General features: G+C 32.3%; 2 protein-coding genes and 1 pseudogene across 7 annotated transcripts; 2 read left to right on the top strand and 1 right to left on the bottom strand.

The window, feature by feature from the left end:
* Positions 1 to 352: 352 nt before the first annotated feature.
* On the top strand, positions 353 to 4296 carry LOC108324612 (protein OCTOPUS-like; annotated as a pseudogene).
* A 2090-nt stretch (positions 4297 to 6386) lies between these two features.
* Positions 6387 to 8753, top strand: LOC108325426 (zinc finger protein CONSTANS-LIKE 13). Of its 2 annotated transcripts, XM_017558495.2 has the most exons (4): positions 6394 to 6983; positions 7304 to 7486; positions 7697 to 7887; positions 8175 to 8753. In XM_017558495.2, the coding sequence occupies exons 1-4, from the start codon at positions 6528 to 6530 to the stop codon at positions 8269 to 8271; spliced, it is 927 nt and encodes a 308-aa protein (XP_017413984.2). In that variant the 5' UTR covers positions 6394 to 6527; the 3' UTR covers positions 8272 to 8753. The 2 variants fall into 2 exon arrangements, with proteins under 2 accessions (XP_017413985.2, XP_017413984.2); XM_017558496.2 differs by lacking the exon at positions 8175 to 8753 and having other exon boundaries at positions 6387 to 6983; positions 7641 to 7839.
* A 10163-nt stretch (positions 8754 to 18916) lies between these two features.
* On the bottom strand, positions 18917 to 22693 carry LOC108326269 (protein TRANSPORT INHIBITOR RESPONSE 1). 5 transcript variants are annotated; one of them, XR_008247513.1, is made up of 5 exons: positions 21995 to 22693; positions 21071 to 21563; positions 20086 to 20949; positions 19609 to 19696; positions 18917 to 19170 (listed from the first exon to the last, which is right to left on the bottom strand). XR_008247513.1 is itself a non-coding variant. In XM_017559662.2 (3 exons), exons 1-3 carry the CDS (start codon positions 22459 to 22461, stop codon positions 20152 to 20154), a joined length of 1758 nt encoding a protein of 585 aa, XP_017415151.1. In that variant the 5' UTR covers positions 22462 to 22693; the 3' UTR covers positions 19747 to 20151. The 5 variants fall into 5 exon arrangements, 1 of the variants encoding a protein (XP_017415151.1); XR_008247511.1 differs by lacking the exon at positions 18917 to 19170 and adding an exon at positions 19455 to 19535; XR_008247512.1 differs by lacking the exon at positions 18917 to 19170 and adding an exon at positions 19455 to 19535 and having other exon boundaries at positions 19626 to 19696.
* Between the last annotated feature and the right edge of the window lie 4047 nt (positions 22694 to 26740).

Raw genomic sequence — 26740 nt, 5'->3', positions numbered from 1 at the left:
AGACCTAGAATTAATCGATTAATCATAGTAAAAACTGAAAACTCGAATTGTCTCTGGAATAATCGATTAAACTACCATTTAATCGATTAGCTAATCGATTAACACGTCGATTAATCGATTAAATTGGACCGTTGGAGATTTCTAGCCGTTGAACTAGCTGTTACACTCAATTTAATCGATTAGTTAATCGATTAAAAGCATTAGAGAGGCAAAAAACGAAAGATGGAAAAGTCTTTGCTTGAGTCTATAAATAGACTCTCATTTTCCTTCAAGAACAACTTTTCCCTTGTACTCTAGAACTCAAAAACTCTGAGAATTGTGTGCTCTTATTCGGGTAAATAAACTCTCATCTATGGAGCTGTTGAAGTGTTGTTACGATGATAGAGGAATAGTTGGTTCATCCTTGGTGCGTCTGAGGAAGTGTTCGGAAGAGAAAGTCATCCTTCGTGAAGTATTCGAATGAAGTGTTTCATCCTTTGTGAAGACTCAAAGGAGGTGTAGGTTCATCTCTTGTGGCATCAAGAGAGGTGTTTTCTAAACTTTTACAAATTGTATTTATGTGATTGTAACTTGTAATTGTTTTGTGAGTAGTGAATTGTTTATCTTGTTTTGAGATAGGCGACTGGATGTAGGATTGGTAAGATCCGAACCAGGATAAAATCATCTGTGCAAATTTCTCTCAACCTTATTCACTTTATTTGTTATTATTATTTGCTTAGTAAGTTTAATTGAGTAGAAATTTTAAAAGGCACACATTTTTATTAAAGACCAATTCAAACCCCCCCCCCCCCCCCCCCCCCCCCTTCTTGGTTTGATAGTTATTCAAATGGCGAGATTATACTTCTATCAATAGACCACCATTATTCACAAGTGAAAATTATGCATTTCGGAAGGTTAGAGTGCAAATATTTATTAAGTCTATTGATGTTGATATTTTGGAAGCTATTGCATTTGGTCCTTTTGTTCCTACTAACAATATACAGGAACCAAAGTCCCGTGTTCAGTGGACTGGTGAAGATAAGAAAAGGTTTCAAAATGATGTAAAAGCTCGTAATATTATGTCATCTGCTTTAACTGTTGATGAGTTTTAAAGGATTTCTGTTTGTAAGACTGCATAAGAAATGTGGGAAGTGCTGAGAGTAACCCACGAAGGTATAGATGATGTAAAGAGAGCTAAAAAGAATACCTTAATCCTATGAGCCAATCCGTTTAACCCACCAACCTGTGGTGGGTTGGGTCGGGTTCGAATTTTTTCAACTCGCTAATAAATGAGTCGGGTTCGGTTGATTCACTAAGTGACCAATCCATGGTGGATCGAGTCGAGTCGAGCCGGATTACCCGTCTTGACAACTCTACTATAAACAGATGTGACAAATGTGGAATAAATAATTACTTATCACATTATCAAAATAATTAACTCGAAGAATTAAAAATAACATTTGACAAAATCAAACCATAAAAAAATTTAAGTAAAAAAACTCTATTTAGAAAATTAAAAGGTGTATTTAAGCAAGTAGTGAATTTTAATATTTGTGGAAGTGGAATGTGATATCTTAGAGTAAAAAATTCAATAGCATATGAAAACAATTTTTGAAACAGTTTTTATTGTCAAAAACAGTTTTCATTCATTAAGTCGCACTTTTAATGTGATGCTTAAAAAGGATTAATTAAGTCACTGAAGTAGTGATGGTTATTTTTTAATGGAAAATTTAGACTAAGCATTAATTATCTGAAATTGATCATTCTATATAGTATATCTTTGAAGATTAAAAATTCCAACATTATATAATGATTAAATGAATGATGAAGTAATGAAGAATGAAGGACTGATGAAGATTAGAGAAGTGATATCCTTATGAGAAAAGATGAAGAAGAGAAAGTTTGATTTGTTTGGATGACGAGGGATTTAGTACTGCACCTCCAAATTTTTCCAAAATACCTAAGTAATTAAAATAGTTTAAATATTTTAAAAATCAAAATAATCAAAAATTTCTTTTGTAATAGTGCATGAAGACATATATCTTCTCTCTCGCATCTCATTTCTGTGTCTCGTTATTAAGTTAACTGATTTTATTAAATTTTTTGTAAGAAACTTGTATAAATAATCATAAAAATTATACATAAATTTAAATATAATTATAAAATTATATATATATATATATATATATATATATATATATATATATATATATATATATATATATATATATATATATATATAATCGGGTATGCATATTCAATAAGCACTGTAATTTTTTTTAATCTAAATTACTTTAATTAATTTTAATAAATTTATAGAAATTAATTTATATTAATTAAAAATGATATTACGTTATAAACTAATAAAAAATCATACAAAATTTAATAATTATAAATTAATAAAATAATTAAATAAGTAATATAAATCATACAAAGTTTTAAAAATAATAATTAAATAAGTAATATAATTTAAGTTTTATATAATATATTAAAGTTAAATTGGATTTTGGCATCTAAAATTATAAGCATAGGAAATTCACATCCGATTTATATAGATTCGACATTTCATATATATGATAGCTTCATCTAAGCTTATTTTTTATGAAATAACAATTTTATTAATTTTAAAAAAAGTATAGAAATTAAATTATATTAACTAAAAATTATATAATACCTTATAAACTTATACATAAAACTAAAAAAATTAAACTAATATAACGTATACATGAAGAATATAATTTAAAATAAAACGTAAATAGTCAATCGAATTTTTATATCCGAAGATCTTTACATCGGATGTCCACATCCGAGTTGGCTAACATCGGATCTCAATAACCAATATGTTTATTTTCGAATTTTCATATCCATTCATGTTCATTGCATGCAGATTAACAAAAACCTTCCTCCAGCTATTTCAATGCAGCCAACAACAACAAACACTCTAACGCACCACCACGAACCACCAAGAGTACAAGAAGAAGCACTCTAAGGCATCACCACGAACCAGCAAGAGTACTAGAACAAGCACTCGAATGAACCATCACGAAGCACTCCAAGCGTACCATCACCTTCACTTAATATGAGCGGCAAAGAAAAATACTCAAGAGGAAAAAAAAATTATGAGACGTGCAATTCAAATGGGGTATTGAGGTGTAGGATTTATTAATAAGGGTTAAATATGTTTTTCGTCTCTTAAGTATCACACGATTTTGGTTTTAGTCCCTACTCGAAACTTTGATGGTTTTTAGTCCTCGTAGTTTTGAAACTATTAGTATTAGTCCTTAAAAATAGACAGCGTTAAGTTTTAGTACATGTGGCAAACAACGATGCCAGATTTGATGCCAGCTGCACTCTGCACTCTTTGCCACGTTAGTTTTTTTTTATTCATGAGATTAAGTGGCACGAGTTTTTGATTCAAATTAGATTAAGAATTAGGGTTGTTAATTGGGTTCTTAATTAAGGAAGAAGAGCTTGTTGCCATCGTTGAAGAAGAGCTTGTTGCCATCGTTGAAGAAGAGGAGGAGCTGAAGACAATGAAGGACCATCGACCTTGACTCATCACTAGCGAAGCAGCAAAAAGCGCGTGACTTCAAGGACCTCGCGGGAAGCTTCTTCTCCGCGGCTTCGGTTTTCAGCAAGAAATTGTAGAAGTGGCGGCAGAAGCAGAAAGCGAAGAAGCGGAGGAACGGTGCTCTTCCGAAGGAGAAGCCGATCGGGCGGCAGTTCCGGGACACGCAGTCGGAGATCGCCGACTACGGCTTCGAGCGGCGGTCTTACGACACCGATCCAAGGTTCTCGCTGGACGCAGGGCGGTTCTCCCTAGACGCGGGGCAGTTCTCGCTTGACGTCGGGAGGATGTCGTTCGACGACCCTCGGTACTTGCTAGAGGAGCCACGGGCGTCGTGGGACGGTTATTTGCTCGGACGGAGCAATTTTCCGAGGATGCCGACGATGCTGTCGGTGGTGGAAGACGCGCCGGTGCAACATGTGATGAGGACTGATACGCAGATTCCTATGGAGGCGGAGGCGGTGAATGACGATGAGGGCGTTCCTGGTGGGAATGCACAGACTAAAGAGTACTACTCTGATTCGAGTTCTAGGAGGAGGAAGAGTCTTGATAGGTCTAATTCGGTTAGGAAGAGTGTTAGTTTGGAGGTGGATGAGTTGACTAATAATGGAAGCGGTGGTGCGAATGGGAATGGGAATTTGAATGTGAATGTGAATGCTAAGGTGGCTCCTTTTGGAGTGGATTATGTGCAGGGCGTGAGAATGAGGTTTAATGAAAGGGAATTCGGGTCGAATTCAATGCGGGAATAAAAAGATTATGTGCTTGGTGGAGAAGTGTTTATTAATCTGATTTCAATCAACAACTCGTGCCACTTAATCTCATCAATAAAAAGAAAACTAACGTGGCAGAGAGTGCAGAGCACAGCTGGCATCAAACCTGTCTTCACCATTTGCCATATCTATTAAAACTTAACGCCATCCATTTTTAAGGACTAATACTAAGAGTTTCAAAACTACGAGGACTAAGAACCATCAAAGTTTTGAGTAGGGACTAAAACCAAAATCGTGTGATACTTAAGGGACGAAAAACATATTTAACCCTATTAATAAAAATGAAATGGAGTACAAGGGTAGAGGAGTGGAGAAATGCATGTTTCCTGATAGGAGGAAAAGAGATGTGTAGTCAATGGGCACAAAAGTTTTCAATAAACAAAAAATTAACAAATAATCACCCTAATTAATTAAGAGTATTTTAAAAAATTGGAGGTGCAGAGTGAAATGGTTGGAGGTGTGGGTGAAACACCCTTGGATGATTAAGGTGTGTAGGTGGAGCCCAAGTTTCGTACCCGAAAGTTTAGAAAAGGAAGTTTGGGCCGAAGACACAAACACCCCATATGAACTTTCATACTAAAAATTGAATTCAACTGTCCTTTTGTCTCCTTCTCCTTCTCTTGAATCCCATCATTTCCCTCTCTCTTATCTTTAATCACTGTTTCTTCCATTCCATTCCAACATCAACCTACCTAACATTGTACTATAATCTTAACCATTACCCTTCTTCTACCCTCATCCTTTCAACATCACACATGAATCAAATTTCCAACACAGGACAATTTGTTTTTCTTTCTATCATCTCATGTTAAATTATATTATAGAAAAAACTTAAATATATTTTTAGTTTTTACGTGAAATTAAGCTTTATCTTTATTTTAAACTTTTATTATTTTTATCTTAAAATTTAAAAATGAATGAATATAATTTTTTTAACCAAGCTTAAATTTTTAAACTTATTAAATAATGTTTCATATTCATGAATTAGAATGTAATAAATTATATAAATAATTTAAATGTTAGTGTATATTGCTTAACAAACAAATAAAATATTAATATAATTAAGTTAAAAAAAAACTATATTCAATATTTTTAAAATTTAAAAACTAAAAATATATTTAAAAGATAAAATTCTATCAATCAATATGACACGTTTTGGACTAAATTTATAATTAAGATTGGTTTTGAATACATGTTTCGATTAGTCTTTTTAAACTATGCCACCACCCCCGATCAATCAACAAGGTTTTGAACCAGTTATTCAATTGGAAAAGAAAAATAAATCAATACTCCTTTAAAATTGATGTAAAAGCTACACGTTCTTTGAATGAGAGGAAGTAGCTTTCAAATGATATTGGGTTTTTTATTATTTATGTCCATGTTTTAGGATGAAGACACAAGATTGCATACACATCTCCTAGAAGAAAAATGGTGATAAAAAGATAAACAAGTTGAGAGTGATTAACTATGTTGGTTGAATGAAAATATCTTTCTTCCACGTATTAAATTCTTAAATAATTATGATTAGAGAAGTAAGCTAGTAATTAGTTGAGAAAATCAAAATTTTAGACCAAGCCACTAATCCATTGATCATTAGTTTTGTACTTTTGTTTTCATTTCCTAATTATGGATAGATCATGCATGAGTTAAAGCTAATTTCACAACACAACTTATTCTTAATTTTAGTAAATTTGATACCTTTAGACTACACAACTTTTTCCTAATTTTAGTAAATGGGAGTTTGCGTTGCGTGCAAAAAAAGAAAGTTCAAAATTAAAAACACACGATCCGGTTGAGATATTTTGAAGGATGATGCCAATCAGGCATGATTCAGAAGATTCAATAATCAAAAGTCATCTATTTATAAAACATTTTCCTCAATAAATTATTATTATTATTATTATAAAATTTTCACATCTCAACATGTAAATACAATTAAAAGTTAACAAAACTAAACAGATTCAACTTAAGAAAACCTATATTTGGAAAATTTAAACCAATTTCTAAAGATCTCCGCATTAATACAAAATTTGGTATTTTGTTTTTACTAAGTCAACCATCCCTTTCATGGTAGTTCTTGAAAATGATTATATCCTCTGCCTTTTCCCCTTACATGATCTCAAAGCCCTTCTTTCAGATTCCAAAGCAACACAGGTTGTGTTTGGCACTCATCATCTATTCAGAGTATAATAAGGTAAGAGGAAGAAGACATGAAACAGAGCACATGCGACTATTGTGGGGACTTCACTGCTCTTCTATATTGCAGAGCAGATTCTGCAAAGTTATGTTTCTTCTGTGACCGCAAAGTCCACTTCCCCAACCAGATTTTCTCCAAGCACTCCCGCACACAGCTCTGTGATGGCTGTGCCGATTCCCCTGCATCGGTGCTCTGTTATACAGAGAACTCTGTTTTCTGCCACCACTGTGACTGCCAAAACCATAACAACCACTTGCTGTCTCGGCAACACCAACGGAGATCCCTTCAGGGGTTCTCTGGCTGCCCTTCTGTCACTCAGATGTTAATTTTTTTGGGTCTTACCGAAGAATCTCTCCTTTCAACTGAGGGAGGAAATTCCCATCACGACGGCCATTCCAATTTGCACGTGTGGAATGCTCCTTCTGTTTTTGGTCCTGAAGATTTCATTTCTTCCTCTTCTTCTTATAAGGTATGTGTTTTCGCTTTAATGTTGTTCCTTGTCGCGTCAAGTTATGCATTGCGGAGATCATTGTACTCCTGAGTTCTCACCAAGTTTAGGAGTCTTGACTGAAAGTGTTTTCAAGATTGAACAGCTTTTTATTTGGTTGTGAAAATAGAAAATGTAACCGAAATTTGTATAATGTTGTAACCTTTATTTTGTCTTTGTATAATTGGTTTGGACTGAGATGATTGTAGATGTTTTGGAATTTGGGTGTTAAAAAGTGCACATGAAAATGTTTGAGTATTGCTACGATTTTGACATGTTTCAGGATATTGTTGTTGAATCAGAATCGTAAGGGTGCGTGCGGGAGACAGAGAGAAGAAATTGTGAGTCAGCTTGGAGAACTAATAAAGTTGGAGGCTGACTTGATTCGTGGAGAAGTAGATGCTGCTGAACCACAAAAGCAATTTGAAAATTTGTCTACGGGTTTTGAACGTGACACAGAGACTAATATGTTTCCTTCATATGAGGTAAATCACGTAGCACTTTAGTCATTGAAGAAATCATTGATTGGTGACAGATTTTAATAATTGAAAGAGATGAAAGGACTAAAGTATCCTGGTATGAAATTTAATCTAAATGGAGTAGTGATTGGTGTTTTATGTGTGGAAGCATTGAATGCAGTGTGCATGACATAAGTGAGAAAAAAGAGAAGCAAAGCTGAAATTGGGAATGTGCAGGCAGGTGTGTTTTGTTGGCATGGAGAAAGCAGTGATCGTGCAAATCAAATTGTTCCTTCTGATAATTCGGTGAGTGATTATAGTAAGAAGCAAGGACAACCATCAAATTATTTAAAGCCTCCTAAAGAGTTAACAAGTCATGAAAGAGATTCGGCATTATTGCGTTACAGAGAGAAGAAGAAAACAAGAAGGTTCTCCTTTGCTTCCCTCGTCTGCTCTATTCCATGCCTTTACATTTATGAATCTGAATTCATACAAATTTAATGCCCCTCTTATTGCTATGGGGCATTAAACATTAAATGAAGCTTAAAGAATTAAAATTTATTCATACTTTTATGGTTTATATTTGAATAGAGAGGAAATTGGTGGAAGCAATCTGAGATATAAGTAGATAGATATGTGCATGATGATCTTGATGAGTGTGTTGTATTTGTAGATTGATTAATAAATAGAATTGACATCCTTGACGTGGAAACAGGTATCACAAGCACATCAGATACGAATCACGAAAAGTTCGCGCAGAAAGCAGAATGAGAATTAAGGGTCGGTTTGTGAAAGATGAAACACAAAAATAATAGTAAATTATTACTAGTAGCTGATTAGAGCTAACTGATGTGCACCTAAGAAGACAAGTGGTGAGTACAATAGAAAGAGACAGAAGAAAAATAAGCCTTATAAGCATTGGAGTGTTATGTGATTAAGAGGATGAAAGCAATTCTTTTGTGTATAATTTAGCCCTTTTGTACGTGATTAAATGGAATGAGCGGTGGGCAATTTTGATTGCTACAAAGTTACAGATCTTCAAATTTACGTTCTGTGTGATAAGATTGCTGCCTTCTCTTGACTTCATATTTTACCAATTTTAGGCTTTGATGTAAGGTATAAAGTATTCTATGCATCAATATGATAGTGCAGAAAATCCATCCTTGTGAGATTTCTACAAAAAGTACAAAACAACTGTATTGGGTTTTGGGTACAAGAAGACGCCCAAATCTTATGCAAACCAAAACTTCTTCTTTTCCTTCCTGTTACTTTAGAGGCATAATTGATTCTATTAAACTTCTAAACCTTTGTTCTTTATAATCCTTAATTTTACCTTTTTTAAATATCGGATACAAGTAACTTCGTACTAACTCCTGAAATGTTAGTTATTTTCATTATTTTTTAAATTATGAATACCTTCAAAACTAAGTAACGATATGTGAATGTATTTTGTATTTTCTGATCTTGGGTCTGTCGGTGTACTTGGAAAATTTCTTAAGAAAAATTGAAAATGATAGTTCAATTATGGACTTAATACCTTTTTTGGTTCTTCGAAAGAAGAGTTGTGTTCAAAATAGTCCTACTTTTTTTAAAAAGTAACAATTGGTCTCAATTTTTGAAAAAATTGTTCAAGTTAATCATTTTTGCTAACGCGTTAAAAATTTAACGTTGCAACTACCCCTCGACTAAACTTGATGAGGTGTCAATGTTAAGTGATTGCGTGGCAGTTTCGTGGTAGTGAGGTTAAAATTGTAACAAAAAAAAAAAGATTAGGTGGCCTTTTTTTTTACCGAGGTTAAAAAAGAGGGGTTAGGGTTTGTGAGGAAAAATGCGATTTTGAAAGCGAGGGAGGCTAAAAGTTGGGGTGTGGTTTTGGGGACTCTTGGGAGAGAAGGGAATCCAAGGATTTTGGAGAGGTTGGAGAAGAAGATGAAGTTTAGATTGCGTGTCCGAGGTTGTCCATTAACTGGGGTGAGGTGTTTATGAAACCGGTGCTTACTTCTTTTGAACCATTTTTACCATACAACTAATTTTTTTTCTTGAAAACTTAGTGAAACGTCTAGTATTTCATTGACTAAATCTCTAAAATACAAATTATTTATATAAACGAAAATAAATAAGAAAAAGAGAGAAAATATATTAAAAATATTAAGTTTCTATTGGTGATAAGCATAAAAACTAATTTGATAGGATTAATCTCAATACCCAATTTCATACCTAATTTCGTATGTAAAATAAATTATATAATTATAGTTTGTTTTTGTTTTTTTAGTTTTATTCTTTTGTAATTTTCATTTTTACTTTTTAATTTTAATTTTTACCTTTTAATTTTAATTTTTACTTTTGTTTTAATATAATTAAAAAAGAAAAAAAAAAGAAAAGGTATAAAAAGAGGGGGAGAGGCATTTTGGGAATGGTAGGGCAGAGAAAAACAAGTAGAGGAGAATCTTCGAATTGGTTTTGGCATCATCAGAATCCTGAAGGAAAAACACTTAACTCTCTTCACCTTCGTGGATTCAGGGACGATTGTACACATTCACCATAACTCTCTTGTACCTGCACAAAAAAAGAAAATTGAATCTAAGAGAATAGAGGAGACTAGAACAAAAGGAAAAGCCCTTTTTCTTCATATCTAAGCTTTTGGTCCTGCTCATGTATATGAATGCATGCTCCTATTATATGTGTTTGGATGTGAAGGAATGATGCTTGCACCAGAATGTTTAATCCCAAATCGCGATTTTGCTTCTAACCCTAACCCCAATTTTTTTTAACCTTTCTCATAGCATAATACATTGTCACACAGTCAATTTCTTTTCTGCCCATTTTAATTTTACACGTCAATAAACCTATTACTGTCATGTAATCACTTAACACTGACACGTCATTAACTTTAGTCTAGGGGGCACCTGCAACATTAAATTTTTGACGCCGTTAGCGAAAATGATTAACTTGAACAGTTTTTCAAAAAATGGGATCAATTGTTACTTTTTAAAAAAGGTAGAACTATTTTGAACACAACCCCTCTTTCGAGGGACCAAAAGAGGTATTAAGCCTTCAATTATATATCAGATAGTTTATATTTGAATAATGAATCATTTCAAATCATTTATAAACATTAAAAAAAAGTGTAAAATATACTTAAATATATAAGATATATAAATATGTAAAGATATATGATTGTTGCTTAATATTCTTATAATTTACAAAAACAAATTTTGCATTATAGCCATTTATAAAATGAATATTGTTTTTTCTGTTATTGCATAATTACTGCATATTGCGATTATTTCTTATAGATACTAAATAACTTAAAAAAAATTATTCTAATAATTCATATTTCATTTTTTTCCTCTCCAAGATCTATATCACTCAAATCATCTTCATCTTATACTGAAAGCTCTTTTTCAATGCCTTCAGCTTCTTCCTCAATTCTTATTATAAAATTTTCATTTTTATTGGTATTGACATTTAAGTTTCTAGGATTATATTAGCAAAAGAAAAACAAATAAATTTTAGTTCTAATTTGTTGAACTTTGAAATTTTAACTTTAAGAACTCCAAATAGAAATAATTACATCTTTTTCTCTTTTTTTTTTTATTACAGCTCCTTTTTCAATATCAAAACACTCATGTACATCCATTTATATAAATAAAACAAAAAATTTCAATGATTCCTTCATCATCGAATTCAATATTCAACAAACATACTGGATCATAAATTTTTCTCTTTTCTTCTCTACTCTTTTGTCTCATCTTGAGCCGAAGATTGTACTTCACATACACAAGAAAATTTAATCTTTGTTGTTTCAATCTATTTCTTTTCTTGATATGCATTTCGTCAAATGTTCTCAAATTCCTTGCAGATCCTATTGTAATACTTGTGAGGCTCAAAACTTTTATGGCTACGTAGCTCTTTACCTTCTCCTCCATAACTCTACCACCAAAGAGCTATCAAAACAAATAAGTATTGACTTATAATGTAATGAGTTAAATATGTTTATAGTCTCTAAACTTGGACCCAAAGTTTAAATTTATCCTTATCCCAAACTTGGATACATTTTGGTCTTCAAACATTAAAAATGAATTAATATAGTTCTTTTAACCTAACCACATTAGTTTTTTTTTTACATATTAAATGATGTTTCAAACTAACATTTGAGTTAGAACATGTGAAATAGTGTAAACAACTCAAATGTCAACCTGAAATTTCATTTGACACGTCAAAATTATTCAACAATATTGAGTTAGAATGACTATATCTATTCATTTTTAAAGTGTAGGAATCAAATTGTATCAAGGTTTGGGATAGGGAGAAATTTAATTTCACATGAAAAGTCAGAAACTAAAAATATACTTAACCCTAATGTAATTAAAAGTTTATAAATCATATAAGAATGGTAATGGGAGTAATTTAAATATGGGTTGTTTCTTATTTCTAATAACTATTGTCATGTCCATTCCAAAAATCTCCATAGTTGCCTTGAATTTTTCAAGTTATTAAACAATAACAGCTATTGTTCTGACCTCTAAAACCATTCTTTGAAATGTTTCATATAAACAAACCATTACCTCACTGTTCAAATTGAAGCCTATGTTGTAGTTGTATCTAACACAATAAAAATAAGTTGATGAGAACAAAGAAGATAGTGCTACTTAGTAAGACAAATTTAGATATAATTAGATTACCTAGAATTGAGATGGTATGTTTTATTTTCTTTTTTGCATGGAGAGGCCTGGTGTAGTAGTAAATTCCACCTAATATCAATAATTTTCCACACTATTTTATATTTTCTTCCTTTCTTTTAGAAATTTTCAACAATTTACTCCTTATCTTTATCCATTACTTAATAAATATATGGCAAAATTGGTTATCACCATCTAAGAGCTTCAACACTTATACAAGTGAAATCAAACATTTTAGCCATGATTGATCTGTGATTAATCAACATTAGATTCATCACTTGCTTAGCCTCAATTTTACTGAACTACTAACCTATTCATTTAAAGAAAACATTTATATAAAAGCATTTCTTTTGTTGCTTAATACAATTTAATTTAAGATAGGAAGTAGCACAATGTGTGACAGACCAATAGAGTGTTTTCTATAAAAATTAAGAACATATGTGTGCCTATATATTGAACGAGTGATTTTCTTTGCATTGACAACGCTATTGTAGAATATCATAAACTCTTCAATATCTTCAAGAACTAAATCAAGATAGTGAGTTGTACATGAGGGAACTAAAATAATTTGGTTCTTGTTTCTATTAACATTACCTAGTTGCCCTAAGTTTAAAATAAAAGATTCATCTATGAGCACTTACACAACATGCTCCTTTCCAATCTCATCTATTATGTTGTCCAACAATTTGTATATTTTTTCTCATCTTTTATCACATCACTTTTAGCAATAGATTTTATAAAAAACAATCTCACTTGGACCAGTAATAAAAAAATTATTAAGTGATATTTTTTTTTAAATCTGTCAAACCATCACACATCAATGTGCATCCCATTATTCTCAATCATTCCTATATTTTTTTAGACATGTTGTACATTATCTATAGCTTTTTTTTCAAATGAGAAACCTTTACCTCATAATAAGGAGGCTTTAAACATTTGTCATACTCTTCAACACCTTTAACATTTGGATAAAAAGAAGACTCCTTACAAGATTAAATGACAATGCATTACCAAAAATGCAATTGCAAAATTCTTGAATTGCATCTTCTCTATTCCTATAAGATGCATTGATTGTCATGTGTTGGAGATCATTATTTCCTTTTTTCCATTTCTCTGGTAACTTTTGCACAATCAAAGTTGTTATCTTCATCTTTTTTTATCCTTACTTTCAAGTAGCTTCACAAATATTTCATTCACGTTTGGAACATTACAAGAAGGAATAATATCTTTCTTTGTTCTAGTAAGATGATCCTTCATCCCTAATATGTCACCCCAACAAGCCTGAGAGCAAAATTTACATTTAATTTGTAGTGTTTGTAGGAAGACTTTCACAATAATTCTAAGTGATATCAAACTCTTGTTAATTCAATAGGCTCTAGAAGAGGAAGTTGAATAAAATCTCAAACTCTTTTCAAACAAAATAAACTGAAACACTTTAAATCAAACAAATTAAGCACAAAAAGGATTTTATATTGGTTCCTCCAAACTTACAAACTATGTCCACCAATTCTTCCTTAAGCATGGAATTTAAAAGGTTCCACTAATAAAATAAAATTTGATTACAACTAGTTAACACAATTTTCTGGATTACACAAGTACACAAACCTCTCCAAGTTATGTCAAGTACACAAACCTAGGTTACATGAGTATACAAACATCTCCAAGTTATACATTCTTAATTTTTCCATAAGATCAAGAACTTTCAATAATTTAAAAAGAATCTCTTAAAAAAAGACCACAAAAAAAGTTTACAAAGTGAAAAATATTACAATATCTTTCACACACTCATTGTTTACACATACTAAACAATTGTTGTATATGTTATAAGCTCAATCTTTTGAATTTTTTTTCTTTTGTATCTTTTTTTCTTTTCCAGTTGTTGCTTTCGTCTCATATTTTTTTGTCATGTTATCTTCTTTATATATTTTTCTTCAACTTCAATTCCTTTTTATAGTTGTAGAAATGATGACCATTGAAGTTTTTCAAAACGAATTATTTGATATTTGCATATGAGGAAAGTTTTGATGAAGTCTTCAAGTTAATCTTTAGATAATCTTCCTCGAAATTCTTTTATCATGAAATAGGATTCGTCAGTAAATGTTAATTACTAATGGATGTATCGAAGGATTTTTTTTTTAACTTACAAACATATATATATATATATATATGTCGGTGAAATTTAGAAACCGACAAAGTTTACCCACGAATGTGGCTGTTTAATTTACTGACAGATACATTCGTAAATAAGATTGTGTATGAATTTGATCTTTAAATACCATGTATATTGTGTCATCAAGATGATTTGAACTTGATTTATAGTTACACATGAAGGTTTAGTGAAGACCTAAGCATGAAGCTCAAATTCAAAAACAATTCCATAACAAAGCATCTCAAACTATTTAAGATATTTAGAGATGTTAGGGTTGCAGGAGAACGCCCTTTATTGGATTGGGGAGTACATCTGGAACTTATTGCTAGCACATTGAAATTCTCCCAATTATCAGAACAAATGTGCTACAACCCAAAGGAATAAAGCTTCAAATAAAGGTGGAACCACACACAGGTGGTTCTATTGTCACTCATGTGCATGTCATTCGTATGATATACATCTTGACTCCTTTTTTTATAATATTATGATATAACTTATTTCTTTTAAAATTGATGTGTATATATATATATATATATATATATATATATATATATTAATATAATCTCATATTATGTTATAGACACAAGAGTTAAGGTGGCCTATGCATGTTGATGAGGTATTTAAGCAAATTCATCTTTGAAAGGGATTTGGCTAGTTTGTTGAAGAAAGGTCTTAGAGGAGACATGTAAGAAAACAATTTTATTATTATTTTCTTTAAACTTAACACTTTTATTATTATTTCCTCTAAACTTCCAACTTTTATTATTATTTAACTAATTCTTTAATAGGGAGAATTCTGAAGTAGACTTTCACACGTTAGATTTGAGCAAGAGTCATGTCTTAATGCATTAGAAGAACATAATGATGAGGATAGAGTTGCCTCCAGAAACAGAGTTGTCTTCAACAACATGAGTCTAGTCCAACACAGTCTCAACAACAGCCCAACCTACCTCACTCAAGCCACAATCCCACCAATAGTAACAAGAGCCTCAACAAGAAGAAAATAATTTTGTTGGATATGTAAATTATTAGGACTTTGTTGCTTATAGACATACTTTTAAAAATTCTATGTTTGTTTGAATTGCTTTGTAAACATGTTTGTGATGTTTGTCTCGTATTATATTAATTTTTATTTGGATTTAATTGTCTGGTAGGCATTATCAATATTGCCTTTTTAATGTTTATATTAAGGACGTTTGTTTAGTAGGTAGGAAATAAAGTCCACTGCACTAAAAATTGTCATAGCATTTATGGACGAATAAATCCATCAATAATGTCCCGTACCTAAGTCATGTAATTATTAACAAATATATCTCAATAATTATCAATAGATATATCTATTAGCAATTATCAAGGATGTATCAATTGATAATTACCTAAAGACGATATATGTCAATAAATCTTATTGACAACACTTTCACCGACAAATTAGTTTATAGATAATCTTTCATAAAATAGTGATTATCCTTATTAAATTCAGTTTTTTTAGTGCATATCTCACAATACTTACTACCACCTGGCATTAATAATGCAAAGAACATATTAAACCCACATTACGGTTCCTTTTCAGAATATGGTTGTATTCTTGCTCAAGAATACAATTTATCATGTATTAAAGCCTTGTTCAGTTGAGTGGATTTGAGGGAGAGTAATTGAGGGGATTTGAAGATAAATTTTGTTGTTGTTTATTTGAGTGAATTTGGAGGTAAGTGAGAATGAATTTGGAAATAAAGTTTGTGAGAATTAGTGTAGGATTTGATTGACGTGACAGATTAAAAAAATGTACTTCCAAATCCACTCTTATTTACCTCCAAATTCACTCAAATAAACAATAAAAAAAATTATCTCCAAATCCTCTCAAATCTCCTCAATTACTCTCTCTCAAATCCATTCAAATGAACAAGGCCTAAGAGTCAAGTTTTGCGTTTGTACAAAACAAACAAACTACCAAAGTTCTCTTGAACCGAAGTTAAGGAAATGCCCAGGCCCTAACCCATAAATGTTAGCCCGGCCCATCATAAGCTATAGCAGTATTAGTATTCCGTTATGTTTGACCATTATTATAACTCCAAAAGCATAGATTGTTAGTGACGTTGAAGATCTTCTTGTAAATTTCTGTTTCAGCAGTGGCCATTGGCAACACCTTTTTAACACAATCTCTGTCTTTTTCTTTTGAATTCAATCTTGTATTCATGTCCTTTTTAAAATTCTTTCCTACGGAAAATTAATTCTATCTTCCATAATTCTTACTTTTTACAAGGGCATATATTATTCCATTTATATGTTAATAGATACCAATTTATTTGACATATTCAAAGTTACAAATACGGAAGCAACCAACATAAATAAATAAGAAAAAAATATATAACTAAAATTTAGGTAAAAAAGAACAGAATTTATTGGTTAGGATAATTTACAATATGATTGAAGAAGAGAGAAGATGAGAAAGAAATCTTTTAAATTTTACTCAGAATAGCAAAATAATTGAAAGAAGAGAAGAGGAAGCTAAATGTTTTTCCTTCTATTCTGACCTTCCTTACCAACATTGAAAGTGTAGGGATGTGTTTGAATTGGTGTTATGTCCAACATCAATCTTTATTTTAACTTTCATATTTTTAAATAATAATAATAATAATAATAATAATAATAATAATCTTATTTAACAGAAAATGTTAATGTTTAGTACATATTATATATGACTTATTGCGATGATGAGTGCCACCTAAAATAACTATTATGTGCTTATATGCATCGCTTGACTTGAGATTTATAGAAATATGATTCTTGATATCCTATAAGTCTATGTTTAGAAAATTGTCATTTTCAGTGTAACATCAATTCAACTCTCAGATTGCTTCAAATTTTAGTATTGGAATGTCTTAAATGTCTATTTGAAAATAGTAGAAACAAAAATTATTAACACATACAAATTATCAACACATATCCTCTTCAAAAACATTTGGAAGGATAAATCCATGTATTATGTATGTGACCATTATTAATTAGTGTCTTAAAAACACAAATTAAGATATTGGAAAAAAATAAAAATAAAATCTCTTATCATTATATTGAAGTGAATAATAATAATTAAAATTTTCAATTATCTGTCATTCTCTCTTTCTTCGAACCAAACCGAGGATTAGGTAGTTGTGGGTCCAGAGTGTTGTGGTCTTGTAAAAACCTTTTTCTGGTTTTTGCTAACTTTAAGAAAGTATTGATTTTACTTGTGTGGAAAATAACGTCAGCCGGGGATGAACTTTTTTAGCACACTGTTTATTGAAGACAAAATAGCTTTTCTAATCAAAATTATGCTTTTGTTTAAGATCTGCCAATCATAACAACTCCAACATTTGAATTAACCTAGTTTTGGTAAATTAAGGGCACCCAGAAAAATCTAGATTTGCAGACTTTTTTTCATGTGGTTATGAGTAGTAGTAATATTCGGTGCCATTAATTGATTACTGCCGTGAAAAAAGATTATATTAATGCGTTATTAAAGTAAAAAATCATCATAAGTGGGTGTGCACTCACTGAACCCAAACTTTTAAACATAGTGAAATCCAGGATGGTTACAAAATGAAATGATATAGCAGTAGTGTGTGAAGAATTGAAAAGATGTGAGACTCCATGTTAGATGATTGAGAATGTAGAATTGAGAAGGTGGTTAGGTTAGATAATAGAAAATGGGAGAAATATGAGTGAGTAAATGTTTGGTTTGAAAGGTTGTGAGTGCAGTGATGTTGACTGAGTGTGACGATTGATGTATGGTAGAGGGTTAAAAAGGCTATTTGGTATTTTTACCAAGATGATGAGAATGGTTGTTAATTGGAATTTGAATGTGTAAAAAAGTTAAAGGGGGCTGGGTTTTGTAATGATGCAGCTTCTTCCATTTGGCAGTGTAATACAATGATGAGAGTCGGAAAGAAGAGTGGTAAAATGAGAATGAATGATATGAGACTGAATTTAATGATGAAAGGACCATAGTAATAAGGGAATATAAATGATGATGATCATCAACTTGAAACGTGTGGCCATCATCAACCAATGAAACAAACCCTTCTTTTCTTTTCTTTATTTATTCATCAGATCACATAAGTTGCTGTTGCTCTTTCTGTTCCATCTCATCTTACTCTTTCTCCCACTTATCCCTTTCTATTTCTACCTCTCTTCATTCTTAGACATCATGGATTTAACTTTCTTCATTAATTAATGTTTACAATTTATAAGATTAAATGGATTGTAGAAATACTCCGGAGAGATATAAAAGCCAATCTCATTATTGCAGAAAAGTAAGTACGAGAATAAGGTAATTAGCTTTTATTGATCTCTTTTTATGATGCCATCTTATACAGTGTATAACATATCTTTTTGTTCTTATGTTACATACAAACATTAATTAATTATCTTGGGATAAAATAAAAGTGCGTTGGGTTGTAATAATAGAAAAATAAAAGGAAAATGGTGATATTTAATTTAAATTTTTGGAAGAGTGATGGTGGGTGGTGTGTGTTAGGAATAGTAAAGAAAAGAGTAAGATATGATGAGGTGGTGCGTCTTAGAAAATAGTAACGGAGGTGAATGCAGATAAAAAGCTGATGAACCCATCCTATGTCACCGAATCTCTCGTACTTTTCTTTACTCTTTTTATTTCTATTTTTTCCCAGCTCATTTTTAAAAAAGGATTTTATAATAATAAAGTTATTACAAAATAATTCTAATAAAAAATAAAAATGTCCAAACACCGTAAGTCAGTCAGCAACGAGATTATGACCGAAAGGGATACGAGGTTTTCAATTTTGATGACAGGTCTGCACCGCCGCTCAACAACAAGTACTTCGCCCATCACAACCAGAATAATGCTCCTTTTTCATCTACACCAACTGCTTTTACAAAATACGAATTGGTTTTAATATTGTTATAAGAGAAGTTGTACCCCAATTCACAAATCCTATTACTTTTAAGATTTTAGAGACTACATAGCATATATGAAAAATAATTCAGAGAAAGATTTCATTCTAAAAAGTTAACTATTTTACTATACTTTTAAAATTATGCTTTTATTATTTTATAAAATCAAAAGCTAACAAACCTCGAAAACTGAGAGAACTTCATCTTAACGACGATACCATCACCGGTTCCTCAGTAGAACAAGCATACAGGTGAATTTTACTGGGGTTAATTTGCGTGTAATACTACTATCTTCAGCTTTAACGATTCTCTTGAACGAAAAAAGTTATCACAAAGCCTGGCGTTGGCAACCAAAATGAAATTGAATGCATATATTTAAGTAAAAATCGATCGAAAGTCTGGAACCGCACATTTAAAATGCAGAAACCTTTCCACTGGTTGAGCCATTTCTCTCTCCATTCACATGCGTAGACTCTGTTGTCACAGCACCAATCGATTCTGAATAGAACAAAAGAAAACATGGCATAATTAAATCAGATGCTTCAACATTGTTGCAAACAACAAATAAGGTTTGCATTAGAATATAGTTCCAAGTTTTTTTATTCCTTCCCACCGCATAATTTTTAATGATAATAACAAAGTCCACCGATATTTTAGAAGAGCGGGGTAACATGCATATAAAAGTATGCACAGGTCCATAAATAATAAAAACTATCCTATGCCACATCTAACAACAAGGTTCCGATCTCTTTATCAGCATTGGTGTCTCGTTGCTCAGCCAAAGAGTAAAACGAATGGCTATCGAGCTCCAGCCTTTCCATATTATATACCTCCTCCTGTACCTAGCTCAAACACCAACCATAACAGCAACAGTTCTAGGCATGTACCTGCATCAACAACTCTCACATCAAACTGTCATAATAAATTCCATGCTCGTTCCACAGCAAAATCACTCAAGAAATTCTTAATGCAGAATCGCCTTCCATTCTCCATACATAGCCTGGCATGTCCAATCTTGGCCCAGAAACAGTCCTGTATATGTATAGCTTCTCAACAGGACTACTATCCGGCCTTGAATCTGGAGGTCCTCTTTCATCAATCACTTCAACATTAAGCATCGGCATTTTCTGACCCAGAAGTTTACATGCTCCATAACTCACCAAGCAAGAGGACATCCAAAGGGATCGCATTGTCTCCAGCTTTGCAGCATTGGCTAAAAGGGCTTTGTCACCAAAGGGGCAGTCCCTGATCTCCAGCTTCCTAAGGTTGTCACACCCAGACAGCACATGATGGAGTCCCAAATCGCTATCTCCGGCAAAAGCCACAGAAAGCATCTCAAGCTTCTTACCGTAAGTCCCAATATACTCAAAAACGCGGTCAGTGAGAAGCCCGGAAAGGGAAAGGCGACGAAGATCCTTGCAATGCTCTACAATAGCTCCAAAACCAGCATCCAGAGGATCTTGGGTAAGATAGTCTGGAACTTGCGGCTCAATAATACACAGTCTAAAACGAGTCATATTAGGCCTGTTCCTGGCAATTGTAAGCAAGGCCACATTAGACATTTGACGACAAAAATATAGAACGGACTGGAGCTTGGAGCAGCCTTCAGACACAGAAACAAGGCCCTGCTCAGTCAATGCCACATTTGGTTCTAACCCAAATGGATCAGACGGAAACACCCTCAACTCCCTCAGATCCTTACACGATGCAGCAATCACTTCAAGGCCAGCATCTTCAATGTAATCCAACACCTATTCAACAAATACCTTCCGATCATCAGCATGGGAATTTACAGCACTGCTTTGCAACAGTAACAAAGATACAAACACAAACATGCAATAAGAACGGAAACACCGTATAGATCAGACTTACCCATAACCGTTGTAAATTTTCACACTGACTAACAAGCTTGATAAGATCAGGGCTTTGAATAGTTGCATAACTCATGTTTAGTGATGTCAGGTTGGAGCAGATAGGATAAACAGCTGGAAGGTAGGAGGGTAGCACGTCCCAAAATCCTGACAAGCTTTTTAATTGCCTGCACCCAGCAAATGCTTCAGCCAGGTTTGAAAAGACCTCCGGCCGCATCTCACTCGTGTAGGCTCCTGTGCCTAACTCAACTAACTGAGGAGCTCCGCGAAGAAGGTTGGCCAGCTTATCTAGGGGCACAGCACGGTTGAGGCGGAGAGTCTGCAGATTGGGACACCTACTAACCAGACGCTCTAGGGCAGACAAATTCACCTCATTGCCTAAGCAAGAAATATTAAGGGAAACCAAGGATGTGTACGAATCGGGAAAATGGCTAAGCCAGTGTCCACAAATGTCTTCCACTTCACTCTCCCGCAACTCCAACTCCCTCAAATTCCTACAATTTATTACCACGCAATGGATTTATCAGAACCATGTTCAGAAAAAAAAAATCCATTTAGACAAAATACAGAATGCGGTCAACAGAATCACACTGAACCAAATTACAAATACAACAGTCATTGTCATTAAGAATACTGACACATTAAAAACAGAAAAAAAAGAGTAGCAAACAACTCTATCAGATTCCCCAAAAACTTCCCACCATGTAATAATATAAACTCCTACAAAACATTAAAAAAAATGACTTGAAAACAAATTCCTCCTTTATGAACAGTTCTTATAATTTTCAAACATTTTCCATTCGGATCCTTACTTAAACTTTTTAATACCTAAAAGAAAAAGTAATTAAACCAATATCATCAACATTTCACTTCGAAATTGAGTTTGCAAACTGAAAGGGAAAAACAAAAGAATAAGCTGTGAAACCTGCAATGGGCGGCAATGGCAGCAAGCCCATCAGTGGTGAAACCCTCGCAAGAAGTGAGCACCAGCACTCCGAAGTTCTTGAACGATTTGGCGATAAGTTCCAAGCATTCGTCGGTGACGACCATCCTCTTAAGCCTGATCTCCTGGAGCCAGGGGTAGGCAGCCGCCATGGCCTTGATCCAAGGGCCGACGTAAGCGCCCCAACCCTCGGGGACCAAATTGAAGTCCGCGAAGTGCGGCTTGCCCTTGATGGTGATGGATCTCACTTTGGGGAAGCGGTTGACAACGGTGGCCGGAGAGACAGCGTAGCAGTTTCCGACGAAGACTCTCCGGCGGCACCAACGCTCGATCTCATACCAGGACTTGCAGACGAGGGAGATCGAGCCACGGTCCTTATCGCACTCGATAAAGGAGAACACGTGCTCCAGCACCTCCTCAGGGAAGGAGTAGGCTAGTTTGGGCCGCATGTCGAATGGAATATGACCCAAAACGCTGTGGTTCTGGAAGCGAGATGAACAACAATAGCAACAATATGAACAGGAATACCAGAAACAGAGCAGCGTCTAGATCTGAGACCCCATTGGAATAGCGAGGTCGTGCTGTGTAGTTGTTTGTAGTTGGCAGAGACAGAGAGAGAAAAGGGAGAGAGAAATAGAAAATGAGGGTGAGGAGGATAAGGAGTTTGTGTTGTACCGAGAGAGGTTAGAAAGTAACTAGGGTTAAATAGGTGGGGTGGAGAGGAGGTTTGAGAAGGGTGTAAGATCGGGTGCGTGTGGAAGGGACACGTGGAGAGGAGTGAGTTGGAGTCGTTGGATGGGCTGCGTTTGATGATGGTCTTATCCGTTGAGACGAGACGAGTCCTGGTGGTTTGATGAGGTGTTATCATGCCTACCGTAATGGGTGTGGAAGGGAATCTCATGATTCCCGTTGCATGGCTTCATCTCCAGAGACGGTGATGGATGGATGCACCAGGGACCACATTTTCACCATCACATTAATTCACTTCTAAATTATTTATATTTTTTTCATTTTTATATTATTTTCGCCTGCAACTCTTCACTCTTTTCCACGCCCTTCCATTGAAATTCTAAATCATTCAAATATTTTCTTTTCAATTTACATTCAACAACACCATGTGCATGGGAGATCATTTTCCAATAAGTTTTTTCAAATTATCAAAACCTAATTATATTTCACCGTAGTTTATTTGGTGAAAAATGGTTTTTCACTTTATCATTTACAAGTTTATTTCAAGAGTCAACGCTGATTATTGAGATAAAAGTTCAAATTTAATTAAATGATTTTAAAAAAATGTACATCCATTCCTTAAATACCAATGCCTCGTATGTTCCACAACAACCAACAAGAAAAGAAAAAACAATGAGAAAAATGAGATTCCTACCTTCCTGGACCAATTTCTGATGTTGGGATAAACCAGCAAAAAAGGAAAAGAATTTTGAGGAACTTCTGAGTTCTAACACAATCTTTTCCCTTATAAAGAAGCAAGAAACTTAAAAAAGAATACTACACTGATTAAACAATAAATGTATCTTTTTGTTTTAATTGTATTTACAATTAAACAGGCTATTCTTATTTGGATCCAATCCAAAGGATGTCTGAGGTGAAATCCGGAAATCATGACATCATAGCCGTCCAATCATTCTTGTAGCACTGAGATGTTGGTTTATTTTGACAGTAAAACAGTATTTTTAGAATTAATGAAGTTAAGTGGTGAAGATTACGGAAATTTAGATTGACATATTTAAATTTGATGAGTTTATTTTAGGAAGAAGTGTTTGAAAAAAGAAGTATAGATTGCAGAAAAAGAAGAGAGTTATATGGAAGTGATTAATGAGAGAAGTAAGTAATGTGGCCCACTTTTTTAATGAGGGTAGCATCTATTCTAATGATCGATTCCATTATTTATCTTATCGATGGTACAAGTATGATATGAATGAGCCAGCTATCATACCAGTGTTCCTGTTCCTCTTCAAATCCTAAAATCTACTTCCATCAATTTAAGTCTCCTATGTTTCCATAATTATTGTTCTCCTTAACCAACCAAATAAATGCAACATAATCATCATACTTCAACTTTATCATCCCTAAAAAAAATTCACATTCCATCATTTTTTAATTATTATTTTTATTCAATATCTTTTATCTAATAATATTATGTCAGTGTAGCAATATTAACATCAACAGTCACTCATTATCTAAAAAAAAATCAATTTCAAACCATCATCATCCAACGTGATCCGTTCAAGGAGAAAAAACATGTTTAAGAAACCAACAATTGATTAGCGTTGAGAAATAAACTATAAATAAGGATATGTTTATAAACTATTATTTAAGAATATAAAGAAACACGAAAATTAAGAAGAAAAGAAAAAAAAAATGAAGCGCACATGACTCCCTTCAGCTAGTGTAGGATTGCACCGAATGACAATTTTTACGCTGTCTTTTTGTTATATATATTACTATTATTTCTTAAGAAAGCTAGCAAATCATTAGTTTAAAATGTATAAATAATGAACATTTTTGTTTTTATTATACACAAAATTAAATTATTGAAGATTAAAACTTTAGTCAACAAAATACAATGTTGGGTACTTCCTTTGTAATATTTATAAAACCATTCTTGACCACTAAGTTTATCGCGAAATTTACTTTTTGTTTTTAAATAGACATTTAAGATGTTTTTTCAGCAGAGTATTATTTTGAAAACATCAGATATGGTTGCTCTTCACAAATAGAGTTTAAGAAACTTATTTAAGATAAATTTTTCATTATTGTTTACTCATTTGTCATCTTACCAATATTTTAACAAATATAATTTTTTAATGTCATTTTTTATTAGATTATTTTATTATTTATTAAATTAAAATAATTTTATTATTTGATTAAATATATAATTTTTTTACTTAAAAGTAATTACTCACTTTCCACTTAAAAGTAATTACTCATTCCTATTATTTGATTAAATATATAATTTTTTTACTTAAATAGTTCTAAAAATAGTACTTCATCCTAATGGCAAATAACTAAATGGACCTTCATATCTTAGCGTGGCGTGACCAACTTAAAATACACAACAGATATGAGAAGGCCAATGTTATAAATACAGCTGTATCTTATTCCTGTATTTAAATACATACATAAATAAATACATAACTTTAATGTGTTAATTATCATCTTTATTTAAAACTATTTAATCAAAATTATTAGTTTAAGACATAGTACCCACATTTTATAATACCTAGGAAGTTGTTCTTGAAATGGTGCTAAATCATTACATTAATCTCTCTCCTTCTCGATTTTCGTCCAATAATTTGAATAAAACAATATAGAGGGGCTGAGTTGTCTTGCACGGATCATTACTTTTTTTATTTAGAAGATATCGTGATTAAGATTTAAAGATGCATTAATTAATTGAGATTATGAATGGTTTAATATTAAGCCCACGCATGGTTCTCCGGGAATCTCTCTATCTTTAGAGCGAAATTGTCTTCGACTTTGTTGAACACCATATTATATTAATACTTCAGAAATATGTTTTTGAAAATTAAAATCTGAAAACGAGTATAATAAATGCAATTAAAAGAGGTCTAAAGTCTAACTCAATTACTTGGTACCAAAATAATATAATAATAGTCTTAGCTTTGATGAAGGTATTAAATTGTGTTCTTGCTTTACTCTTATTCTTTGATCATACTTTTCACCTATATATGTTTAATTATATATTAATGAGTTAAAGGACTTAGGTTTCTTATTCTATGCCAATTCTCTCCTGCACGTAAAGTGACACTGCCAAGAAGGTCCATCTTGAAGGAACATTAATAAAGAAAAAGACAAATTGTACCTAGAGACAGTTGAGGAATTAAAAAATATATATACATTTATACATTTTTATAATTTCTTTATACTCTTAATATTAGTGACTTTTATTTTTTAGATGTATATAAATATAAATAAATAAAAAATGATATATGGATGAAAGATGAGAAAAGTTTGGTTTGGTTAGATTGAGAAGAAATAGTAGTTGAAGAAGAGTTGAGTGTTGTTACTTGGAACAGCCGAATCCTGTTAACATGGATCACTCCACGACAAAATCTATTTAACTATGATGTCTCATAATTTACAACTCATTCACTCGCCTTAATTACTTGATGTTGATGTATACACCATTTTCATCCCACAACTACAAAACAACCCTTTCAATAAATTTATTTCAAAATATAACATTTAACTTTTACTATATTTTATCCTTATTTTATATAACAATTATGTACTCAAATAATTTCTATTTTTAATGTCTTACATATAATTCACTTTACCACCCTGTATATTTCACAGTCATTTATTTATATTTTACTTCTCAAACTATATAATAATTGCATCTTATCTGTATTATATATTATCAATTTATAAAAAAAAATTTAAATGCAACGAGGTTATATTTTCTGCAAAATTCTATAAGAGGACTAGTAATGGAATTTTTACTTGTATTAATTATTTTTATACATTTGTATAGTGTAAAGTTCTATTAAGTAATAAATAACTTTTTTTAAGAATTTATTCTAAACTATATAATAAACTATATAAGTTGGCATTATGAAGCATCTATTTGTGCTCATGAAGCTGGGCGGAGGCAGCCATTGAATTTATAAAACGTATATAATAATAATGTACATTTTACTAAACTTATTAGATGAAACTCCTAAGTACATTGTAAACTCACATCCA

The sequence above is a fragment of the Vigna angularis genome, chromosome 3 (assembly GCF_016808095.1).
Source record: "Vigna angularis cultivar LongXiaoDou No.4 chromosome 3, ASM1680809v1, whole genome shotgun sequence".
NCBI classification, from domain to species: domain Eukaryota; kingdom Viridiplantae; phylum Streptophyta; class Magnoliopsida; order Fabales; family Fabaceae; genus Vigna; species Vigna angularis.
Note: the sequence above shows the minus strand (reverse complement) of the source record. Positions and strands in the feature narration are given on the sequence as shown.

Bases quoted from the DNA above. Each gene is read 5' to 3' on its own strand.
- LOC108325426 (XM_017558495.2), top strand. From the start codon at position 6,528: ATGAAACAGAGCACATGCGACTATTGTGGGGACTTCACTGCTCTTCTA. The intron at 6,984-7,303 runs GTATGTGTTTTC...TTGTTGAATCAG, and splicing joins CTTCCTCTTCTTCTTATAAG to AATCGTAAGGGTGCGTGCGG. The intron at 7,487-7,696 runs GTAAATCACGTA...GGGAATGTGCAG, and splicing joins ATATGTTTCCTTCATATGAG to GCAGGTGTGTTTTGTTGGCA.
- LOC108326269 (XM_017559662.2), bottom strand. From the start codon at position 22,461: ATGCGGCCCAAACTAGCCTACTCCTTCCCTGAGGAGGTGCTGGAGCAC. The intron at 21,564-21,994 runs GTTTCACAGCTT...AATAAATTGTAG, and splicing joins GCCATTGCCGCCCATTGCAG to GAATTTGAGGGAGTTGGAGT. The intron at 20,950-21,070 runs GTAAGTCTGATC...TTTGTTGAATAG, and splicing joins AAAATTTACAACGGTTATGG to GTGTTGGATTACATTGAAGA.